The sequence below is a fragment of the Bos javanicus genome, chromosome 8, assembly GCF_032452875.1.
Source record: "Bos javanicus breed banteng chromosome 8, ARS-OSU_banteng_1.0, whole genome shotgun sequence".
Classification (NCBI taxonomy): Eukaryota; Metazoa; Chordata; class Mammalia; order Artiodactyla; family Bovidae; genus Bos; species Bos javanicus.
Window position 1 is genome coordinate 39985400 of NC_083875.1, and position 21243 is coordinate 40006642.

General features: G+C 33.7%; 1 protein-coding gene across 7 annotated transcripts in view; it reads right to left on the reverse strand.

Moving 5' to 3' along the window:
- JAK2 (Janus kinase 2) overlaps positions 1 to 21243 on the reverse strand; it is a 117288-nt gene that overhangs the window by 14030 nt on the left and 82015 nt on the right. For all 7 annotated transcript variants that reach the window (XM_061425371.1, XM_061425373.1, XM_061425372.1 and 4 more), the window contains 12 exons: positions 20786 to 20905; positions 18779 to 18936; positions 15883 to 15994; positions 13847 to 14033; positions 13054 to 13181; positions 9952 to 10086; positions 8742 to 8829; positions 7721 to 7848; positions 6653 to 6791; positions 4857 to 5008; positions 4553 to 4703; positions 3716 to 3852 (listed from right to left, as the gene is read on the reverse strand). In XM_061425371.1, coding sequence (XP_061281355.1) covers positions 3716 to 3852; positions 4553 to 4703; positions 4857 to 5008; positions 6653 to 6791; positions 7721 to 7848; positions 8742 to 8829; positions 9952 to 10086; positions 13054 to 13181; positions 13847 to 14033; positions 15883 to 15994; positions 18779 to 18936; positions 20786 to 20905 — 1635 coding nt within the window. The remainder of the gene's footprint in view (positions 1 to 3715; positions 3853 to 4552; positions 4704 to 4856; positions 5009 to 6652; positions 6792 to 7720; positions 7849 to 8741; positions 8830 to 9951; positions 10087 to 13053; positions 13182 to 13846; positions 14034 to 15882; positions 15995 to 18778; positions 18937 to 20785; positions 20906 to 21243) is intronic.

Consider the following 21243-nt stretch of genomic DNA (forward strand, 5'->3'; position numbering starts at 1 on the left):
AAATCTCAAGTTTTCTAGAAAAATTACTAATTATGATTATACAGTCAATTTCAGCAGCTAGAATTAGAAGATGTATCTCTAAACTCACATTAAACAACTTTCAGAAAAAGGAGATAATATTTTAGTAGGTGGATAGTAAGCCTAAATATTTAGTTTCTCCAAAAGGAATTAGAGGCTGAAATATAAATAACTTCAAAAAGGCATTATAACAAAACATAAACATTATTTTTTAAGATAAGCCAAAGGACATGCCAGGGAACTTCTAAATTTCTGTCACTAACTTCCAGGAAGAACTTTTCTTTTTCACAATATAGACGTTGATATCACTGTCAGTGAGCTGTATAGAATAAGGGTCTGTAATGGACTGAATGTCCATGTCCCATCCCCTCAAATTTGTATGATAAAGCCCTAACCCCAATGTGGTGGAGACAGGGCCTCTGAAGAGGTCATAAAGGTTAAATAAGGTCATAAGAGTGAGGCCTTCATCTTGAAGGCTAGTGCCATTACAAGAAGAGGAAGACACACCAGCGCTCTCTGCTGCATGAGGACACAGTGAGAAAGTTGCCATGTGGCAAGCTAAGAAGAGAGCCTTCACCAGAACTTGAACCCTACTGGAACCTTGATCTTAAGACTTATCTCAAGAACTTTGAGAAAAAAAATGTCTGCTGCTTAAGCCAAGGTCATGCTGTGTCATTGGTAGCTTCTGTAATTATCTCCCAATATTCTCTACATTCTGATATTCAAGCTCTTTTAAAGTCCCCTTCCTTTGAGTGTAGGCTATAAACTCATTTATACTGAACATTGACTGAAAGTGAAAGAGAGTGAAAGGCTGAAGGCAGGAGGAGAAGGGGACGACAGAGGATGAGATGCTTAGACTGACTGATGGACATGATTTTGAGCAAGCTCTGGGAGTTGGTGATGGACAGGGAAGCCTGGCATGCTGCAGTCCATGCGGTCACATAGAGTTGGACATGACTGAGTGACTGAACTGAACTGACAGTGAACAGAATATGGCAAGAGTGAGAAGATGCCACACCTGAGATAAGGATATAAAAAGTCTATGGCTTTGATCTTGGGTGTTTGCTCTCAGCAACCATGTTGTGAGGCAGCCTGTGGAGAGGCCCATGTAAGTGAGCTAGGAAGCAGATATTCTGAGGCCTATCAATAGCCATATGACAAGCTTGAAAGTAAGTCTTTCCCTAGTTAAGCTTTCAAATGAAACTGCAAGACCTGGCTGACACCTTGGCTGCAGTCTTTTGAGAGACCCTGCACTAGAATCATCCAGCTAAGTTGCTCCTATATTCTTGACTCACCTAATGAATGTTTTTTGGTCTTTTTTTCGGCTGTTAAGTTTTAGGGTAATTTGTTGCAGAGCAATAGATGATGAATATACCAAATACCTAGACTTATTTTTGTCATTGCTACATCTCTGAAACGTTCTCAAGAATATTTTACAAAGGATGACATCAAAGTATTAATAAAACTAAGCCAATGTATAATATAGCCCCCAATGTTTAGCTCTGGCAAAACTGGATCAGAACATTTAGTTTAGATTCAATACCTAAGTGAGGCCTTCACATTGTGTCCATGCCAAAAATCTAGTTCATAAGGCCACATGGTACAGAACCCTATACTACCAAGCTTAGAGGAAGAATGAGGGCTTACCACTATGATTGGACCTACTAAGAAGTAAGCCTTTTCTATCTTACTTAAAATATAGGTTGGTGCAAAATTATTTGTGGGTTTTGCACTGAACTCTGCTTTTTGATATTGGAATACATTCTTAAACAAATATGATTATGCTATATATCATTTTAATGCACATTTCTCGCTTTATGGAATTTTGCTAATGACTTATAACTTGTTGTTTAATTTATATTTATTTTAGACTAGGGAAATGATGTTAGACAAAAAACAAATTTGAGCAATTCAAAATAGGTCATAAAGCAGAGGAGACAATTTGCAACATCAACAATGCATTTGGCCCAGGAACTGCTAACAAATGTATAGTGCAGTGGTGGTTCAAGAAGTTTTGCAAAGGAGTTGAAAGTGTTGAAGATGAGGAGCACAGTGGCTGGCCATTGGAAGTTGACAACGACCAATTCAGAGGATGATCAAAGCTGATCCTCTTACAACTACACAAAAAGTTGCCAAACCTGTGGCGGATTCATTTCGATATTTGGCAAAACTAATACAATATTGTAAAGTTTAAAAAAAAAAATTAAATTAAAAAAAAAAAAAGAACATTCTATGGTCATTCAACATTTGAAGCAAACTGGAAAGGTGAAAAAGCTGGGTGCCTCATGAGCTAACCACAAATCAAAAAAATCATCATTTCAAAGTGTTGTCTTCTTTTATTCTATGCAACAATGAACCATTTCTCGATCTGATTGTGACATGCAATGAAAAGTGTATTCTCTACAACCAGCTCAGTGGCTGGACTGAGAAGAAGCTCCAAAGCACTTCCCAAAGCCGAACTTTGGGAGGTTTGGTAAAAGGTTTTGGCAAAAAAGGTCATGATCACTGTTTGGTGATCTGCTGCCTGTCTGATCCACTATAGTTTTCTGAACCCTGGCGAAATCATTCCATCTGAGAAGTATGCCCAGCAAATCGATGAGATACACCTAAAACTGCAATGCTTGAAGCCAGCACTAGTCAACAGAAAGAACCCCAATTCTTCTCCATGACAACACTCAACCACACAGGACACAACAAATGCTTCAAAAGTTGAATGAACTGCTCTACGAAGTTCTGCCTCATTCTCCATATTCAGCTGACATCTCGCCAACTGACTACCACTTCTTCAAGCATCTCAACGATTTTTTGCAGGGAAAATGCATTCCAAAAGTCAGTCGAATCCTGAAGCACAGATTTTTATGCTACAGGAATAAACAAACTTATTTCTCATTGGCAAAAATGTGCTGATTGTAACGGTTCCTATTTTGATTAATAAAGATGTGTTTGAGCCTAGTTCTAATGGCTTAAAATTCACGGTCTGAAACTACAATAACTTTTTTACCAGCCTAAAATGTAGGCTATGCCTGACTGTGTTACCTTTCAGAAGAGAGAAACTGTCTGCTAGTAAACATGCCTTCTCCAGTCAACATCTGGACTCTGAATGAGCAAGCAGATTAATTATTTCTCCCTTAGGTGACTAAAAAAGGAGGCAGGTGGAAAGGCTTATTAATTGTTCTTTTCTCTATCTCATAACTAAAGTGCCCTCTACCAAGAAAGAATCTCATGGTCAAATTAATTGGGAAAAATATAGCTTAATTTATCCTCCTTTTGAAAATGTTCAATGCACAGTACATGTTAAAGGTTCCAACAAGTTTTTCAGTAAAGACAGCTATTCAACACAGCATTTCCCCAAAACCTGAAAACTAAGCCTTTTTTCTATAGACACCTTTTAAAACCTTTTAATCTTATATTGAAGTATAGTTGATTAATAATGCTGTGCTAGTTTTAGGTGTAGAGCAAAGTGATTCAGTTATACATATACACGTATCTGTTCTTTTTTCAAATTCTTTTCTCATTTAGGTTGTTATAAAATATTGAGCAGAGTTTCTTGTGTTATGTAGTAGGTACTTGCTGGTTATACAAACACTCTAAAACTCTGTGGAAAGTGAACTTTAGAGAGTCTCTTAAGTCTTTTCTCCCCTAAATAAAATGTTTTATGATTACACTTCAATTATTTAGAAATCTTCTGACACTTTACCTTGCCAAGTTGCTGTAGAAATTTCAAGTGTCTTTCTTCAAATTGTGTAGGGTCTCGGTCTTCAAAAGCACCAGAAAATCCTAGGGCACCTATTCTCATATTTGGTAACATGTCATTTTCTGTTAATAGTTCATAATCTGGAGAAATAAATAACATTTCTAACATAATCTGGCAAATCCATTCTCTGGGTTAAAATTATTCTTATTCAGGCTGACCAAAATAATCATAATGAGTTAGAAACACTAAATACAAATTGATACAAGGCAACTCTGAACGTTTAGACTGTTAATGGAAGCCTTGAATTATAACTCATAATTGGACAGGTTTTTGGTAAAGATTTTTGCAAAGGATAAATGAATACTTTCCAAAATAGGCAATTTTAATATTTATAAAGTAAGTTAGTATGCCGATTTTTGTGGCAAGAAGAACAAGCAGTATTGGAACAGAAAATATTTATGGGTCAGACACAGGTATATTTAGCTAAGTTTTTTAAGGAGGAGAGGACAAACAAAAATCTACTTCATATTTAGAAAATTAATCAGCTATATGTGAGAGCTAGTTTAAAAAACAAAGAATTGTTTATAAAAAAATCAAATAAGCTTCTGAGTGTACTACTCATTAAATAGCAAACTAAATTGAGATTATTAAAAGGGTAAAAGCATTTTATGAAAATACTTCACAATCAATGAGACTAGAATATGTATAAGGTAGAAAAAGTCATACGAATGTAAGAAATTAAGAGGGTCTAAAAGACATCAGGGAACTTCCCAGAGGGGGATTACAAAATTAGCAAGGATTTATTAAATACATCATTAAGATTGTTCCAACAGTACATACCTGGAGTAAACAAACTATTAAGATCTCTTATAATGGCTCTGAAAGAAGGCCTAAAATCTGGTTCATAATCCATGCAATTATTAATAAGATTTGCTAATTCTGTCCACTTTGGCGCAGGAAGCTGGTGCCTATCTTCATAAAACTGTAGTTTCTATAATTAAAGGACCACATGTTGAGAATAAATTATAAATGCCATGTAAACCTTTTTTTTTTAACATAAAATTGGCTAAAGAATATCAAATAATGTGAAAGAAATATTAGGAATCACAAAATAATTACAACTTCACTGTTTATATAAACTTACTCTTTGAGAATCCAAAGCACTCAGAGGCTTATCTCCTCCACTGCAGATTTCCCACAATGTGGTACCAAAACTCCATTTGTCTGTTGCCAGGTTTAGATTTTTAGGATTTTCAATGCATTCAGGTGGTACCCATGGTATTCTCTCCTGCAGGACTTTTAAATGATAGTAAAAAAAAAAAAACGCTTAAATAACTCCCTTAATAAAACAATTCTTATATATGTTAATAATTTCACACAAATTGGAATAATCAAATCATTTTAATTTGCTTGGGGGCGGGGGTATGTTCATGCATATACACATGCTTAAGGGCCAGAAGGGACCTCTGAGATCACCTAATTCAATATCTCAGCTTTAACAATGTCAACGTTAAGACCCATAATGATTGAATAATTTGCCCGAAGTTATACAATTTGTTAATAGCACAGAATTAGTTACTGTACAATGAATCCTGGATCGACTAAATTTTACATTAAACCATAGTGTTTCAACTACTGCCCCGTTCTCTCTAACCTTTCCTAATAGCTATGCATTCACAGTATTTTTTCCCCCGTACATTTTTTCCCAAATTGCTTCTTGATATATTTTTTACTTCTTAACAATGTATAAACAATAAAGGTAATGTTAACATCATTTCAATCTGTACTAATGACTCAATAGTAGTCACTATTCTAACCTGCAAATGAAAAACAAGGGCCAATAGGCAAATGAATGATTAAATTATACCAAGATATTCTTGGCACAATATTGATATACATAGGTTCTGCCCAGACCATGAAATCTTCCAAGTTAATTTTTTGATGTCTTTGATTCCATCAGAAAAATGATATTCACAAAAGGAGGGAACACTTTAACTTTACCCTCTGGTATTCTGGCATAGACAGAATGATAGAAGATAGATATATATAAGTAAATAGGTATGTAAATAAGTAAATAAATAAATAAGAATGATAAACTGTTGCATCTTTTGCTATATTTTGGTAAAGCAATGTGAATATTTCTGATGTATAATTAAGAGATTTTAAGAGTACAGAGTCCTTTTCTCCTTCATACAAATATATATTCTCTTTCTTCACATTCCACTCCAAAGGGTAAAATCCCCAAGTATCAGATCTAAATTCCTATAACATTTTCTGCCCTATAGTCCCTGTCCTCACTGTCATATAAGGGTACAGAGTTCAACTACTATTAGCTCCAAAAAGAAACCACGCATCAATGTACAAAAGTTGATAAATCTGGATTCTAAATGTAGAGCATTCAATTAGAGAAATTAGCTAGTTCAATGAAACACAATTACAACACTATTTGGACCAAAAAAACACTCCTCTTTGACTGAAATTTTTAATTTTGTTAAGGATGTTACCGACACAAAAGAAAAGTAAAAGAAGTCATAATTAGCTGAATAATTAAACAAAACAAAAATTTCAAACTAGAAATACTTCTTCTCAAATTTTTATTTAATGACTAAAGAGAATAAAAATTTAGAAAATTTACTTGTGATTCAAAGACTGATATTAAAAAATTCCACAATAAAATTGGATAAAACCTGACATTTCATACTTAATTAGGGATTAAAACTGCTTCAAAAAATCACTTTACAGTTCACGGAAACGTAAGAAAGGACAAATAGACAAGAGTCTAAGATGTAACTATAATTTGGGTTGCTGAAAATGGTAACTAAATTTATTAAGCAAGAATACGTCAATAAAATAGTGTTTGAGAAAAATTAACAGCATGATTTTTATACCTCTTTCCAAGCAAAGGTTAATAAAGTTAAATTTGATTCCTGTTGAACTTACTGTCTTTTGGCAAAACTGTAATACTAATGCCAGGATCACTAAGTTTGATGAAAGGAGGATTTCCTGTCTTCCTGTCTTCTTCTCTGATAAGAAGAATATTTTTGGCGCACACATTCCCATGAATAAGGGTTTTTTCTTCCTATTAAAATTAATTGCATAAACATTCAAATATTAACCCACAAATATTTGAGCACTTAGTATGTCCAGGGCCCGCAAGTGGATTTAAAAAACAAAAATTAAGTAAACATTAATTTGGAGGTACACTTTGAGAAAATAAAAGGAAATGTTATAGCAGCACTGTGCTTCCTATTTTACATTTTAAACAAAACAATAATCTATACCCATGATGAAACAAATACTTACTTTTATAATTTTATAGGCTATTTTATTTAATTATTAATTTATTTTTTGCCACACTAAGCGGCATATGGGATCTTAGCGCCCTGACCAAAGATTAGACCTGTACCCCCTGCTTGGAAATGCTAAGTCTTAACCACTGGACTACCAGGGAAGTCTCCGAAAAATTAATATTTTTTAAAACTACTTTATGCCAGTTCACTTTATGAATCTTGAGATTTTAAACTGTATGTATTTGTAGATAGCAGCTGACACAAGAAATATTGTTTCTGTTCAGGAGGTGCACTCTGAAGAATCTGATCACTGGATGGCCCTCCAGTATTTTGCTTTTCTGACAATATTCCTTTCTCAGTGGACATAATTTCCAATTACCTACAAATATCGTAACAAGAGACTTTCTACAGGATTTTTATGTTGTCCATAGCTCTTTTTTTTTTTTTTGATAATTTTTCATTCAATTCTTTAAAGCCAAGGTACACAAACTACAGATTATCCTTCAGCAGTTCTAAGAGACTGATGGAATGACAATACTACTTGTTTCAAAATTTATTTCACATAAATATACACCTAAAATAATCCCTTTCCCCAACTGACACAGATTATTTTAAATAACTCAGCATCTATAGACTTATTTCTTGTTCCCAGGTCAAGATCCTTTCACACTGCTTCATAATGTAAAATAGTAAGTTGACAAAAGAATATACTACTTACTAGAAAATGCATGGCCCATGCCAACTGTTTAGCCACTTCAAGTTTCCATAATATATTTATAGAATTTTTATTCTTTTTCAGATACGTATCTAGTGATCCAAATTTTACAAATTCCTGAACCAGAATATCTGCATTAAAATATAATAATAATAAGGCTAAAATATAATACAATGAAAATATATATAATTTTAAACTTTTATAAATATATTTATAGTTATATGTGAGTATTATAGGTAAAGAAATTAAATTACATGAAATTCAATAATTTAAAGAAAGCATAACAGGTATATACTACTGCATTTTGGAGTTTTAGTTTATTCACAACAGTAAGAGGCAGAAGTCTAAATAATTATATATAAACACAATATCATATATAGAATGAATCTCAAATTATGACTCTGCTTCAACTAATATTAAAATTAGTTTTCATATGTATATAACAATTTTTGGTGACAAAAGTCGCCTTTGGATCTTGCTGGGTGACTAAAACAAATGTTATGAAAGTTTTGCTGCCCATGGTTAATTTGGAGAATAATCCATACATCAATAATAAAGAATTTACTGCAGAGAAATTTACATTAGTATTAAAAAAAAAAAAGATCTCAGAGTTTCAATGAGCCACTGACTGTCCTATGTCCCATTACTATGGACTACAAAATTTTTTAAATTGTCAATTATGAAATACCATCAATTATATCACATTCAGATACTTTTAATGTGAAAAAAATGCATCACCGAGTCAATGAAATAAGTATAAAACCAAAAGAACTGGGATTATAAGCTCTAAAACACTGTTTTCAAACTTTGTAAGGAAGTATATTCTCCTTTTCCCCTAAATGAAAAAGTATGGGAAATATTAATAAATAAAAAAAAGAAATACAGTGTTTTGTGTTTCAACAATATTTGTTATAGTTATACTGATAGCCAACTATGATCCTAAAATTAAATTTTCTATATAAATAAAAATGGATGTTTTGAAAGACATAACATTAACAGAAAGGAAGCTGGTGGTTTTACTTACTCTCCTCTCCACAGACACATACTCCATAATTTAAAATCAGATGTTTGTGAGAAAGCTGGCTCATCATGCTTGCTGCTTCAAAGAAAGACTAAGGAAAATTTAAAAAAATTAAAAATTGCAAAAGAATTACCTTTCATGTCTATAAGCATTCACAGTTCAGAAAGATACTCTAATTTTTCATTAGAAAAATGAACTTCTGTTCTCAGCAGGACTATATACAAGACTACAATGTGCTTTGGTCCCTTTAGATTTGCAACTTCCATCAACCTTGATGTTAGAGTTCATTTCCAAGAAACCCCCGATTTAAGCTTAGTTTAAGGAAAGAGCAATGAGAAAGACCAATCGTGATACGGGGCAATGTGAATGATGCAAAATAAACAGTCTTAGACCCACAGCAGCCAGAGTGGAGAACAGAGATACATACAGCTGCATACACCAGAGACAGTGATGTGCAACTGCAGTAAACATGGATGGGAGCTTCAATTAACACTTCCTAAAGAATTAAGAATGATGACTTGGCAGATAAAACAGTCTAACACCTATGTCAGGAGACTGGCAGATAATATCACTCTAACTCAACTAAACTTTGCCTAGAACTTCAGGGTATGGTTGTTGAAGATCACAATCACCAACACTGTGGAGTTCTGGATTGTAACAACTCTTTGGCTTGTATGTTTCACATTATCTTTTACTAACTTCTTTTAAGACATTTTAAGTTCATAAATGTATGTTACATCACGTTTGGTGATATATTACTGTGCTAAAGACTCTGGCAACTGGCAGCAGGATTTCTGCTGGCTAGCATCTTCAGATGATGCCCAGAGGTATCCATCCACATTTCACCTGCACAGTGTTCCTCAGTACACTGCCCTTCAAACTTTTTTAAAAAGTAGATTAAATTACAGAGGAAACCTGTGGAACCCAGAAAGCTCTGGGGAGCTAACTTTAAAACCAACTGCCTTAGTATTATATATGCAAATATGTAATCAAACACATAACACCACACTTAAAAATTAGTTTGGAAATTAGTTACAATGAAAAAATTCTGTTAGTTTTTAGCCCCAACAGAATGCATCCTCAGAAAGGTCTTTGATATATATACTTTTAAAAATTATAATTTGAAAAGCCACATGAATCAATGTGTTTTGTGTGTATGAGAGCATATTTTAACTATCATAAACTACATGAATTATATAAAGAATATACAAACCTCTGAATAGTTTCTATGTGCTTTATCCAGAACTTTTAAAAGAACTTCTGTTTCATGAAGCTGACCATAGTCTCCTATTTCTCTTCTTATACCTTTAAAAATTTTTGTAAAAGTTCCTTGGCCAAGGCTTTCATTCTTTAACCAAAAAAAAAAGAGGAAAGCGTGAATAAGAATGGAGGAAGATGTGGGAATTAGGAAATATGTCCAATGACAAGAGTTAAAAAAAAAAATTCATGAGCAAATATTTCCTTTACAAACCAAATCTGGATTTGAGACTCCATATTAATTATATTCTGCTTTATTCATAGTAATAAAACACAGAAAACAAAGATTAAAGAACAAAGTGTAATTTGATTTCACCCTGTTCTTAAATGCCCTAAATTAGGTATAATTATCAATTTTAACACTTTTTATAATGTCAGTGTTACCTACATTTATTTGCATGTGAGTCTCTTTCCTTGCTTGCCTTTCCTGATAGTGCAGAATGTCTGACCTGTTCTTTATTACTACTTACTATTTGTGTGACCTTGTACAGGCCATTTAATCTTTCTATACTGCAGAAAGAATAGAAAGAAAGAATATCTTGGTATCCTCATCTGAAGAATGGGGATAATGATTATTTTTCCATAGAACTCTCATGAACAATAAATGAAAAAATACACAACAGCACTTAGTGCAGTCCACAACAGAGTAAATGCTGAATTAAGTATTAGCTATTACTACTATTACCAGTGCTTCCTATATACCCTTACAGAATAATTGAAAGCCTGCAATCTGAAGCAGGGCTGCCTGCACTCTATTATTATTAGTTTTGCAATGTTAGTCAGGTTACCTAGCAACTCCCTGCTTCTTGTTACTCACATAAGATTCGTATCTTTGTAATTCTGAATAATTCTATCTATTGTTTCCTTAAGGAATTCAGATATCAGTTTGGTCTTTCTCATTCTACTTTTCATGTCCCTTAAGCTCTCTTTCATAATTTCCATTTCTCTCTCCCTATCTGCAGCATTTAAATGATTTTCAGATCTTTCAATTCAGTAGTTCTCTCTTCAACTATGAATAATCTGCCTTTTACTTTGTCCCTTTTTAAATGTCAATGAGTATATTTTCCACTTCTGTACTTTTTCCCCCAAATCTTTTTGGGCTATGTTGATACTATCTTGGGTTTTTCCCTTGTTTTCAACTCTTTTTTAATGTTTAAACATATAAATGTGTATTTTATAGCTTCTATCTGAAAAGTCTATGAAGCTTTTAGATATAATTTTGATGCCTGTTGGTCTGCTGATTCTTGCTTAATCCTGGATTACTACTTCTCCATATGCTTTTAAATTTTCAGCTTAAAGCTCATGTTTGGAGTCATTTTATCTGTGGGAATCTTAGGTGGCCTACATTAAGAGGATATCCTTCCAGAAAGATTTTATATTTGCTTTTGACGACCACCATAAGGTGTTACTAAAGGAGTACCACCTATTATTTTAATTTAGTTTATTGGGTTCAGTTCAGTTCAGTAGCTCAGTTGGGTCCAACTCTTTGCGACTCCATGAACTGCAACATGCCAGGCTTCCCTGTCCATCACCAACTCCCGGAGTCCACCCAAACCCATGTCCATCGTGTCGGTGATGCCATCCAACCATCTCATCCTCTGTTGTCCCCTTCTCCTCCTGCCTTCAATCTTTCCCAGCATCAGGGTCTTTTCCCATGAGTCAGCTCTTCGCATCAGGTGGCCAAAGTATTGGAGTTTCAGCTTCAACATCAGTCTTTCCAATGAACACCCAGGACTGATCTCCTTTAGGATGGACTGGCTGGATCTCCTTGCAGGCCAAGGGACTCTTAAGAGTCTTCTCCCACGCCACAGTTCAAAAGCATCAATTCTTCTGTGCTCAGCTTTCTTCACAGTCCAACTCTCACATCCATACATGACCACTGGAAAAACCATAGCCTTGACTAGACGAACCTTTGTTGGCAAAGTAATGTCTCTGCTTTTGAATATGCTGTCTAGGTTGGTCATATGGAGAAGGCAATGGCACTCCACTCCAGTACTCTTGCCTAGAAAATCCCATGGACGGAGGAGCCTAGTAGGCTGCAGTCCATGGGGTTGCTAAGAGTTGGGCACAACTGAGCGACTTCAGTTTCACTTTTAGCAGCAGCAGCAGGTTGGTCATAACTTTCCTTTCAAGGAGTAAGCATCTGTTAATTTCATGGCTGCAGTCACCATCTGCAGTGATTTTGGAGCCCAGAAAAATAAAGTCAGCCACTGTTTCCATTGTTTCACCATCTATTCGCCATGAAGTGATGGGACTGGATGCCATGATCTTAGTTTTCTGAATGTTGAGCTTTAAGCCAACTTCTTCACTCTCCTCTTTCACTTTCATCAAGAGGTTCTTTAGTTCTTCAATTTATTGGCTTAGGGTTTCTCAAACCATGCAGGTGGTATAAACTTTAATTCAAAAGTTTATAATTACAAATTCTCAGGATGAACTTTTTCTTAACTTAAGAGCACAACTAAAACAGACAACATTCTTTTTCTTTTTTTGCTAGTGGATAAATTTTTCACAATCCATATACTGTTTCACTGAGGATCCATTTACTTAAGAATCCTGGCTTTATTCACAGACAGCCTTACTTTTAACTCCTCGTCTTGTATAGAACTCAAGACTTGGCCCTTTTTTGGTACTGCTTTTATCTCTTAGTTCTCTTGATTAGTGAGAATAATCCTAATTTCCCAAAATGTCCTGTGGCCAAACATGAGCTCTTATGTGTTACTACTGTTTTCAGTACCTTCTTTGAATTTCCCTTACTTTCTTGAGAACCTGAGAATTAAGATACTTTTTCAGAAGACTTTTAATTTTTAATTTTTTAAAAATTTCTCAAAAGAGAATACAATTCCATTCTTAAAATAATTAACTCATTTGGTATCACATTTTCACAGGAAATGAAAGTATCTGAACTGCTATAAAATTTTTATAACATAGGTTATAATAAAATAGTTCTAAATGTCATGTGAATGAATGCGGGGTAGAAAATGAAGAACATTTGTTTAAAAAGACAAAAACAGTTGTTTTAAAAAGACAGAAAGACAATAATCAGCATCCATTGACTTACAAATACCAAATCTTCATTTCTAATTTTGTGGAACACCATTTGGTTCACATTATTATGCCTTTGTAAAGTTGGTGAGGTTGGTACATCAGAAATACCATTGGTTCTGAAGACTAGAAGGTTTGATTTGTCTGTTTAAAAAAAGGATAGAATGAATGAAAAAAAAATACATAAAATCAAAACACACTGAGAATATAAATTGCTCTAAAGGAATAAAATAAAATGTGTCCTATATAAAAGAAATGCTTAACAGCCTCTTATTGTTCCTTTTTATTTTTCCATGGAAAACTATTTTAGGAGTTTTTTCATTGAAGTTTGATGTACTCTAACCAGTTATTATATGCAAAATTATAATCATTTTCTTAACTAGTACAATTTTTCAGGAATTTTAATATGCCTGTTATCTCAAGAGATTTCTAATCTTACTATTTTCATTTTAAAAGATAATTGAAAAGAAATTAAGATTCTAAAAGGATCTGAAAGTATTTATTCAGAATAACATGAGAATTTGGTTGTGAGGTCTTTCAGTTCAATAAATAAGTAGCTTATTGATCCTATGAAATTATTATTTCTTAAAATAAATTTTAGCATTATACAATTTTAAGTCACTTATAGACAACCCAAACCAAACTGAACAATTCTATTAGAGGATGCTTGTACAACATATGAGGAAAAAATTCATTGTTTTTGGAGCTTTTTCTCTCCTGTTTCTTGTGAAATCAGTATACCAAAGATATCGCCACCAAATACAACACCCAAGACCAGTATTTTAAAAATAACTAGAAAACTATTTTACCTTTTGGCTTTGGGGGACAGCATTTAGTAAACTGGAAAATTATACTGTCTGAGCGAACAGTTTCCATCTGGTAGCAATTCAGAAGATCTTTAAGATTACTGAAGTTCTTCTTAGTACCACTGAGGTTGTATTCTCCGTTCTCATTTTTGGTAATCAAACAGTGCTTATATTCAATAACATTTTCTCGCTATGTAAGTTTAATTATAAAGAAAGGGAAGGAAAAATCACAATGGACATCATAGTGATTACTGTGACAAAAAGGATATCACAAAAACAACCAACAGAACACTTGAACCATGAATCCTAACGTAGTATCAGCATAAGGTGACCAAGGTGTTAGATGCCTCAAAAAGGCATCTAATTGCAACTGCCTAGTCTATAAATGTGGCTTATTGAAAGGCAAGGAAGAAAGCAATAATAATAAACAATAATAATAGCATCCTTAAGAACCTTCCATCATTTACAAGACATAGTATAAAACGATTTTAGCACAATAGGCCTTCCATGAGTTGGCTTCTGCCTCCATCTCCAACCTTAACTCCTGCCACTCTCAACATATAATCCATGTTTTAGCTTATTGAGTGGCTTACAAAATTTAAAGCAAATGCCATGCCATTTTATGCCTTGAAAACTGTAAGTGCTATCTCTCTATAGAATGTACATCCTTTCCTTTTGAGCAATGTCTTTAATTCTTAAAACTCAGTTTAATTTCACTTTTTCTGTGAGGTCCTCCCTAACAACACTTACTCCATTCCACAGGCAAAGGTGATGACCTGTTTCACTGTGCCATTACAGTATTTGTATAATTATCTCTAATATGGCAATTCTGATAATATTCAGTTTTTCAATGTTTGTCTTATGTGCTGTACTTCTCATCCATCTATTTTTAAACATATTCAATCTGCCAAAAACATATTCAATCAACTTACAATCATTTTTTATAAAATCAACTCATCTCTGGTCAGTCTCAAGTCCTTCCTACTCTAAAGGACCTATTTTAATCATTGTAAACCTTCTCTTATTGTCTTATTTGCTTACACTGGATAATGTTGTATAATAAACAATGCTCAATTAAATATTTTTTGGTATACTTCATTTTTGTTTTACAAAAAGATAAATTTCTTAAGCAGGGTTATATCATATGCTCCCTAATATACAGCCCTCATATTACACTAGACTAATACAGTAAACATAAAAATATACACATTTTGATTTGATAATTGAATATAATAGACTGTGAATTAGGATAGACTATCAGTATTTTACAATGTTAAAGTCATGGAGCAACCTACTTTCTATATTTTCATGGACAATTAATCCACTTTACATATGTTAAATATGATTGTTTTTTATAAAAATTAAAATAATAACACAATTCTTATAGTCTCTACTTTTAAAAAGTATGATAAATTTTGGAAGCAGCTATAAAGTTTCTCAAGATTTATACCATGAAATTGCTTTATAAGTGATAGTATATCTTATATAATTTTGTACAATAAATAATTTTAGTTGAGATTCAAAATGGTCTGTATTAACAGTGAGATTTCATTACAGTATTACACTTAAAGTGTACATTGTAGATCATTATTCTTAATATTGGAAAAACCACCAGTTAAAAGTACAATGTCTTTTTCTTTGTTATTACCCTATTTTGCTCTAATTCTATAACCGTTACCAGTAAAATGAAAGTTTACTTCTAATTTGTTTTGTTCTACACGTTTTGGTAAAGGTTTCCATTTTTGTGACAAAAGAGACTTCAAAAGATGTGATGAAATCAGACATACTGGTAATACTCAAACAAAAAAATCCAGATAAAAAGATACTAAGATATTACAAATAATTTTTAACATTAAATCCTAGGAGTTATATTTTGTTTATTTATAAAGAATTCCTGAGGTAAATTAAGCTTACTTAATTGCTAGTTATCATATCCAGAACTATCATTTGGAGCATTAAAAAGGAAATACAGTAGATATTATCAAAGGGGAATTACATGCACTAAATAAACATATTACCATTAATTATGTCATACTAACCTCAACAGCAAAAGTCAGAAAATATTTATTAAAGTCCTTAGGACTGCATCGAAGTACATAGAGTCCAGTCTGATTACCTGTTTTCTTCAGTTTACTGATAGCAAAATCCATTCTAAAGGTAAAGAAATAATTTGAATGATAATGTAGTAAGAACCATGACATTACAACCAAAGTGTCATCTAAAAGATCGAAAGTCAAATCTAAAACTCTAAGAATTTTTATAAGTCTCCTCTACTTTATACTTTTACCAATAATCTTGCAAGGAAAAATACTTAAGTACCAAGCCATTCTGCAATAAGTTCACATTGATTCAAGGAGCAATTATATTGCTTTAAAAACATAAGGTATCATAAGACATACAAAATCATAAAGAACACAACTCATTCCTTTGACTTTTCTGCCTTCCAATTTCAAATTTAGTATTTTAAAAACCATACTCAAAACTTCATTTAACTATACAAACAGTGTATCATAAAACACTTGTCTCTTCCATCATAGCCATTACTAATATAAAAATTTATGAGTATATTTAATATTTAATATAATATCAAGGTCTAATAGAAGACCAATGGCAAGCAACAAAGACTACTAATTTTTTAAAATTTGCTATATGTTTAACTGAAGCTGTATATATTGAAAGAAATGTAATCTACATGAAAGCAAGAATTATCTCTGTTTTACTTATCACTGTATTTCTCATATATAAACCAGCACCTGATACATATCAGGTACTTAGTAAATGTTCTACAAATAAATGAAAGAATGGATAATGAATGAATGAATGAATGGCAGGAGTTTTCAAAATACTGAATATGTAAATTACAGAATGTTCAAATAATGCAATTTTTTCATAGCAACCATACTTCTTTTTTGGCTGTACTGAGTAGCATGTGGGATCTTATTTCCCTGATCAAGGATCAAACCCATGCCCCCTGCAGTGAAAGCACAGAGACAGAACCACTGGATCACCAGGGAATTCTCACAATCATACTTCTTAAACAGACATTAGGTATAGGTCAAATCAGTCTTGAATGTCAGTCAGGACCTGATTTCTCAAATATTTAAAGATAGGTTAAGGTAAAAAAGCTTCTTCAGTGGCTCAGACTGTGAAGAATCTGCCTGCAATGCAGAAGACTCGGGTTTGATCCCTGGGTTGGGAAGATCTCCTGGAGAAGGGAATGGCAATCCCTCCAGTATTCTTGCCTGGGGAATCCCATGAACAGAAGAGCCTGGAGGGACACAGTCCATGAGGTAGCAGAGTCAGACACAACTGAGCAACTAATACTTTCACTAAGGTAAAAAACATATGCTCAAAATCCCAGATTGTTTCTTCTGCTCAAATCCTTCAAACCTGCTGCTGCTGCTGCTGAGTCGCTTCAGTCGCGTCAGACTCTGTGAGACCCCATAGACGGCAGCCCACCAGGCTCCACCGTCCCTGGGATTCTCCAGGCAAGAACACTGGAGTGGGTTGCCATTTCCTCCTCCAATGCATGAAAGTGAAAAGTGAAAGTGAAGTTGCTCAGTCGTGTCCGACTCATAGCGATCCCACGGACTGCAGCCTACCAGGCTCCTCGGTCCATGGATTTTCCAGGCAAGAGTATTGGAATGGGGTGCCACTGGCCTTCTCCGCCTTCAAACCTGGTGCCAATCATAAAACACATTCTGGTTGAGAGATAACTTCTACTTGGGGTGAACAGATGTTCATGATAGCTGTTTTATCTAGTGCTAAAGTAAGGTCTACAACTGTGTGGGTCAATATGTTGGCTAGTAGCCACATGAAGCTCTTCACAGTTGACCCTTGAACAGTGTGGGTTTGAACTGCAAGGGTCCACGTATATGCAGGTATTTTTCAGTAGTAAAGATTATACTACTGCATGGTCTGTGGTTGTTTGAAATCAAGGATATCAAGGAACCACAGATATGGAGGACTGACTATAAGTTATATGTGGATTAACATACTGTGTTATTCAAGGGTCAACTGTAAAGCTATTAAAATTAAATAAAAAATTCAGTTCCTTGGTTGCAGTAGAAACATTCTAAATATTAAATAGCCACATGTGGCTAGTAGCAATTACTAAAGAGCACAGATATAGAACATTTCATTTCCATCACATACTGCACAGCACTAGTCTAGAAAGATGGACATCAGATACAGTTTGTGTTCAAAGCTTTCAGTAGAAGGTGTTGGATTATTCAAAAATAAGGATGATTATCAAATTTTGCATTGTGGCTCCTCCACATTATTTCCAAATTAATGAAACATAAATAGGACGGTTTTAAAAAATTAATACCGAAGAATTAATTAAACACAAGGAGATCCAACCAGTCCATTCTAAAGGAGATCAGTCCTGGGTGTTCATTGGAAGGAATGATGCTAAAGCTGAAACTCCAATACTTTGGCCACCTCATGCGAAGAGTTGACTCATTGGAAAAGACTCTGATGCTGGGAGGGATTGGGGGCAGGAGGAAAAGGGGAACACAGAGGATGAGATGGCTGGATGGCATCGCCGACTCGATGGACATGAGTCTGAGTGAACTCAGGGAGTTGGTGACGGACAGGGAGGTCTGGTGTGCTGCAATTCATGGGGTCACAAAGAGTCAGACACGACTGAGTGACTGAACTTAACTGAGAGTACTAAATATCAAACTTATACAATGAGTTAGTACTATAGACTAGAATATAGATGGTAGATTATAATCTAAATAATTCTAATTGTTATATATCTGATTGGAAATAGAATTTTGTTAAAAGAAAAATAATTTCAGTCAGATCAAGATAATATTTCTTTTCCTGAACTTCCTAAACCTAGGTTTATCATTCTGTTGTGTAAAATATTCTTTATAAATACCTTGTTATTACTTTAAAAAATTTACTTTAAAAGTCAGTATTACTCACGAAATTGGGCCATGACAGTTGCTTTGTATATTTTCAAGCACCATTGGAGGTGCTACTTCTTTACAAAGATAATGATGTGCATCTGCAGTTAATCTATAATATCCATCAATTAATGACACAAAAGACAAAGCTTCTCTTAATGACTTAAGCTCAATTTCCTCGGAGGAGAAAAGAAGAAGAAGAAATTTATTTTCACTGCATGTTATCAGGTAATTCTTCTAAATTACTTTTCTTTGCGATTGCTCAAATGTCTTTTATGGCTCCAAGTTATACACTTTGAATTACAAATTCTTGTGTCTGATATTTGAGACCCTCTCAAATATGGGTTTACCATGCTTTTCCAGTTACAGTCCACTCTATACCCATAATTATACTGTATTTTCCAATACACCCATTAGACAAATATTCCAGTCATCTCAATTAGAAACCTATCTATATCTAGTCTGATACAAAAGTTGGTATGAATTAGAAATACTAAAAGAAATTGAAGGAACAATCAACTTGCAGAAAAACAAAAAGTTGTACATATAAGAATGAAAATGTGATCATGGTATAATGCCTGGTTCAGCAAAGAACAATATTAGTCACAATGAGAATAGAGAATATGTACTTATGTCAAAAATTATAAGGAGAGAACTGTGTGAGGTATTTGAACTATAAAAAATATTTAGTTAACACAGGTTATAAAAATGATTCCTATAAAAGATACCATAAATAATGACATGAAGAATTGCAAACCTGTGCAACAAAGGATTAATACCTAAGAACAGGAAAGCATGCTGATCAAAGTGAATTACAAGTTTTATAATTTTGGTCATATAACCCTAAAATGGCCAGAGAGATAAGACAGAGAGATATTGAAATTACAAAATAAATATGACATTTAAGCCAAAAGTACAAGAAATATCTGAGTTAAAAAGAAAACAACAGAGCCAGAAAAATAAGTAGTTTAAGAGCACAGTACAAAGGAATTCATTTCTTCCTTTCAATTAAAATAAGTAGGATGTCTGAAGCTGTTTTATCTTATTATTATTATTATTAGCCCAGGCTCGGCAGCATGTGGGCTCTTAGTTCCCAGACCAGAGATCAAACCCATGGCCCTGAAGTGGAAGCACACAGTCCAATCCACTGGACAACCAGGGAACTCCCTCTGAAGCTACTTTAAACAGAAAAAAGTTTAATCTTTTATAATCAAACATGCCTCACAGTTCGAATAGGGATTACCTGGGATTGGTTCACAATTTGTTATATAAATAGGCAATATGATAGAATTACGCACACCTCTACTGGTAAAAAAAATTATACAGTTATCCCTCCATTCCTCTATATCTGCATGGTATTGGCTCAAGGATCTGTCTCCCCTCCACAGACACCAAAATCCATGAATCCACAAGTTCCTTATATAAAATGATGCAGTATCTGCATATAAAGTATGTATATCCTCTCATATCCTTTAAATCATCTCTATAATACCTCATATAATGTAAATGAGATATGAATGGTTATAAATACAATATAAATACTATGCAAATAGTTGTCTGCACATGGTAAATTCAAGTTTTCTTTTTGGAACTTTCTGGAATTTTTTCTCTGAATATTTTCAATCTGCAGATAGTTGAATCTGTGGATATGGAACTCATGGATATAGAGGGTAGACTGTACAGACAGGAAGGAGCATTACAACAGGGAACGAGCAAAACTGGGGTTGGGGTGGGAGAGGAGAGGGCAGGAAGTAACTGGTGCTTTGCTAATTATGAAAATGACTGAAAAATACATTAATATACAAGACATTCTTTGGGGGAAATGGTGTTGGTAGTGATACAAAGAACTAGATGTAATCAAAAAGCTTACTAAATTGATGTTTACAGCTCTAAATTGATGTTACAGCTCTATTTAAAATTATAATCAAAATCCCTACACGAGAACATCTTAGGTATTAAGATTCTGAAATACTTATTTCTGACAACCATAAAGCATAACCATTATATAATGATAAAGCAAACTTACTAGACTTTTACCATCTTGCTTATGAATAGTTACAATTCTGCTTTCATTTGCGCCTTCTTGATTTGCTTGTTTAATACTGATATCAATAATATCAGGAAAATCACAATACAACTGTAAATCCTGTAATTAAGAGCAGTTGATATTAAAAATAGGTTGAATTTATGGAGCCATTTTAAAACAAAACTTATAATTTTTCATTCCAAATTCTTTTTAAAAGTACTGACAGCAATAGATAAGCATTAAATGAGATTCTCTCTCCCAGTAATAGCCCTAAGACTACACTGTATCTTGTTTTGCATTTAAAAATGAGAGGATTAAAGGGTGCCAGGAATCTAAAGTGTGCTATAGTACCCTTCAATCCAATCAACATTAGTAGAAACCATTACCAGAAAATTCAGTTTACCAAATAATTAAAATAAAAAAATAAATAAATATCTGATAACATCCTAAGAACAATA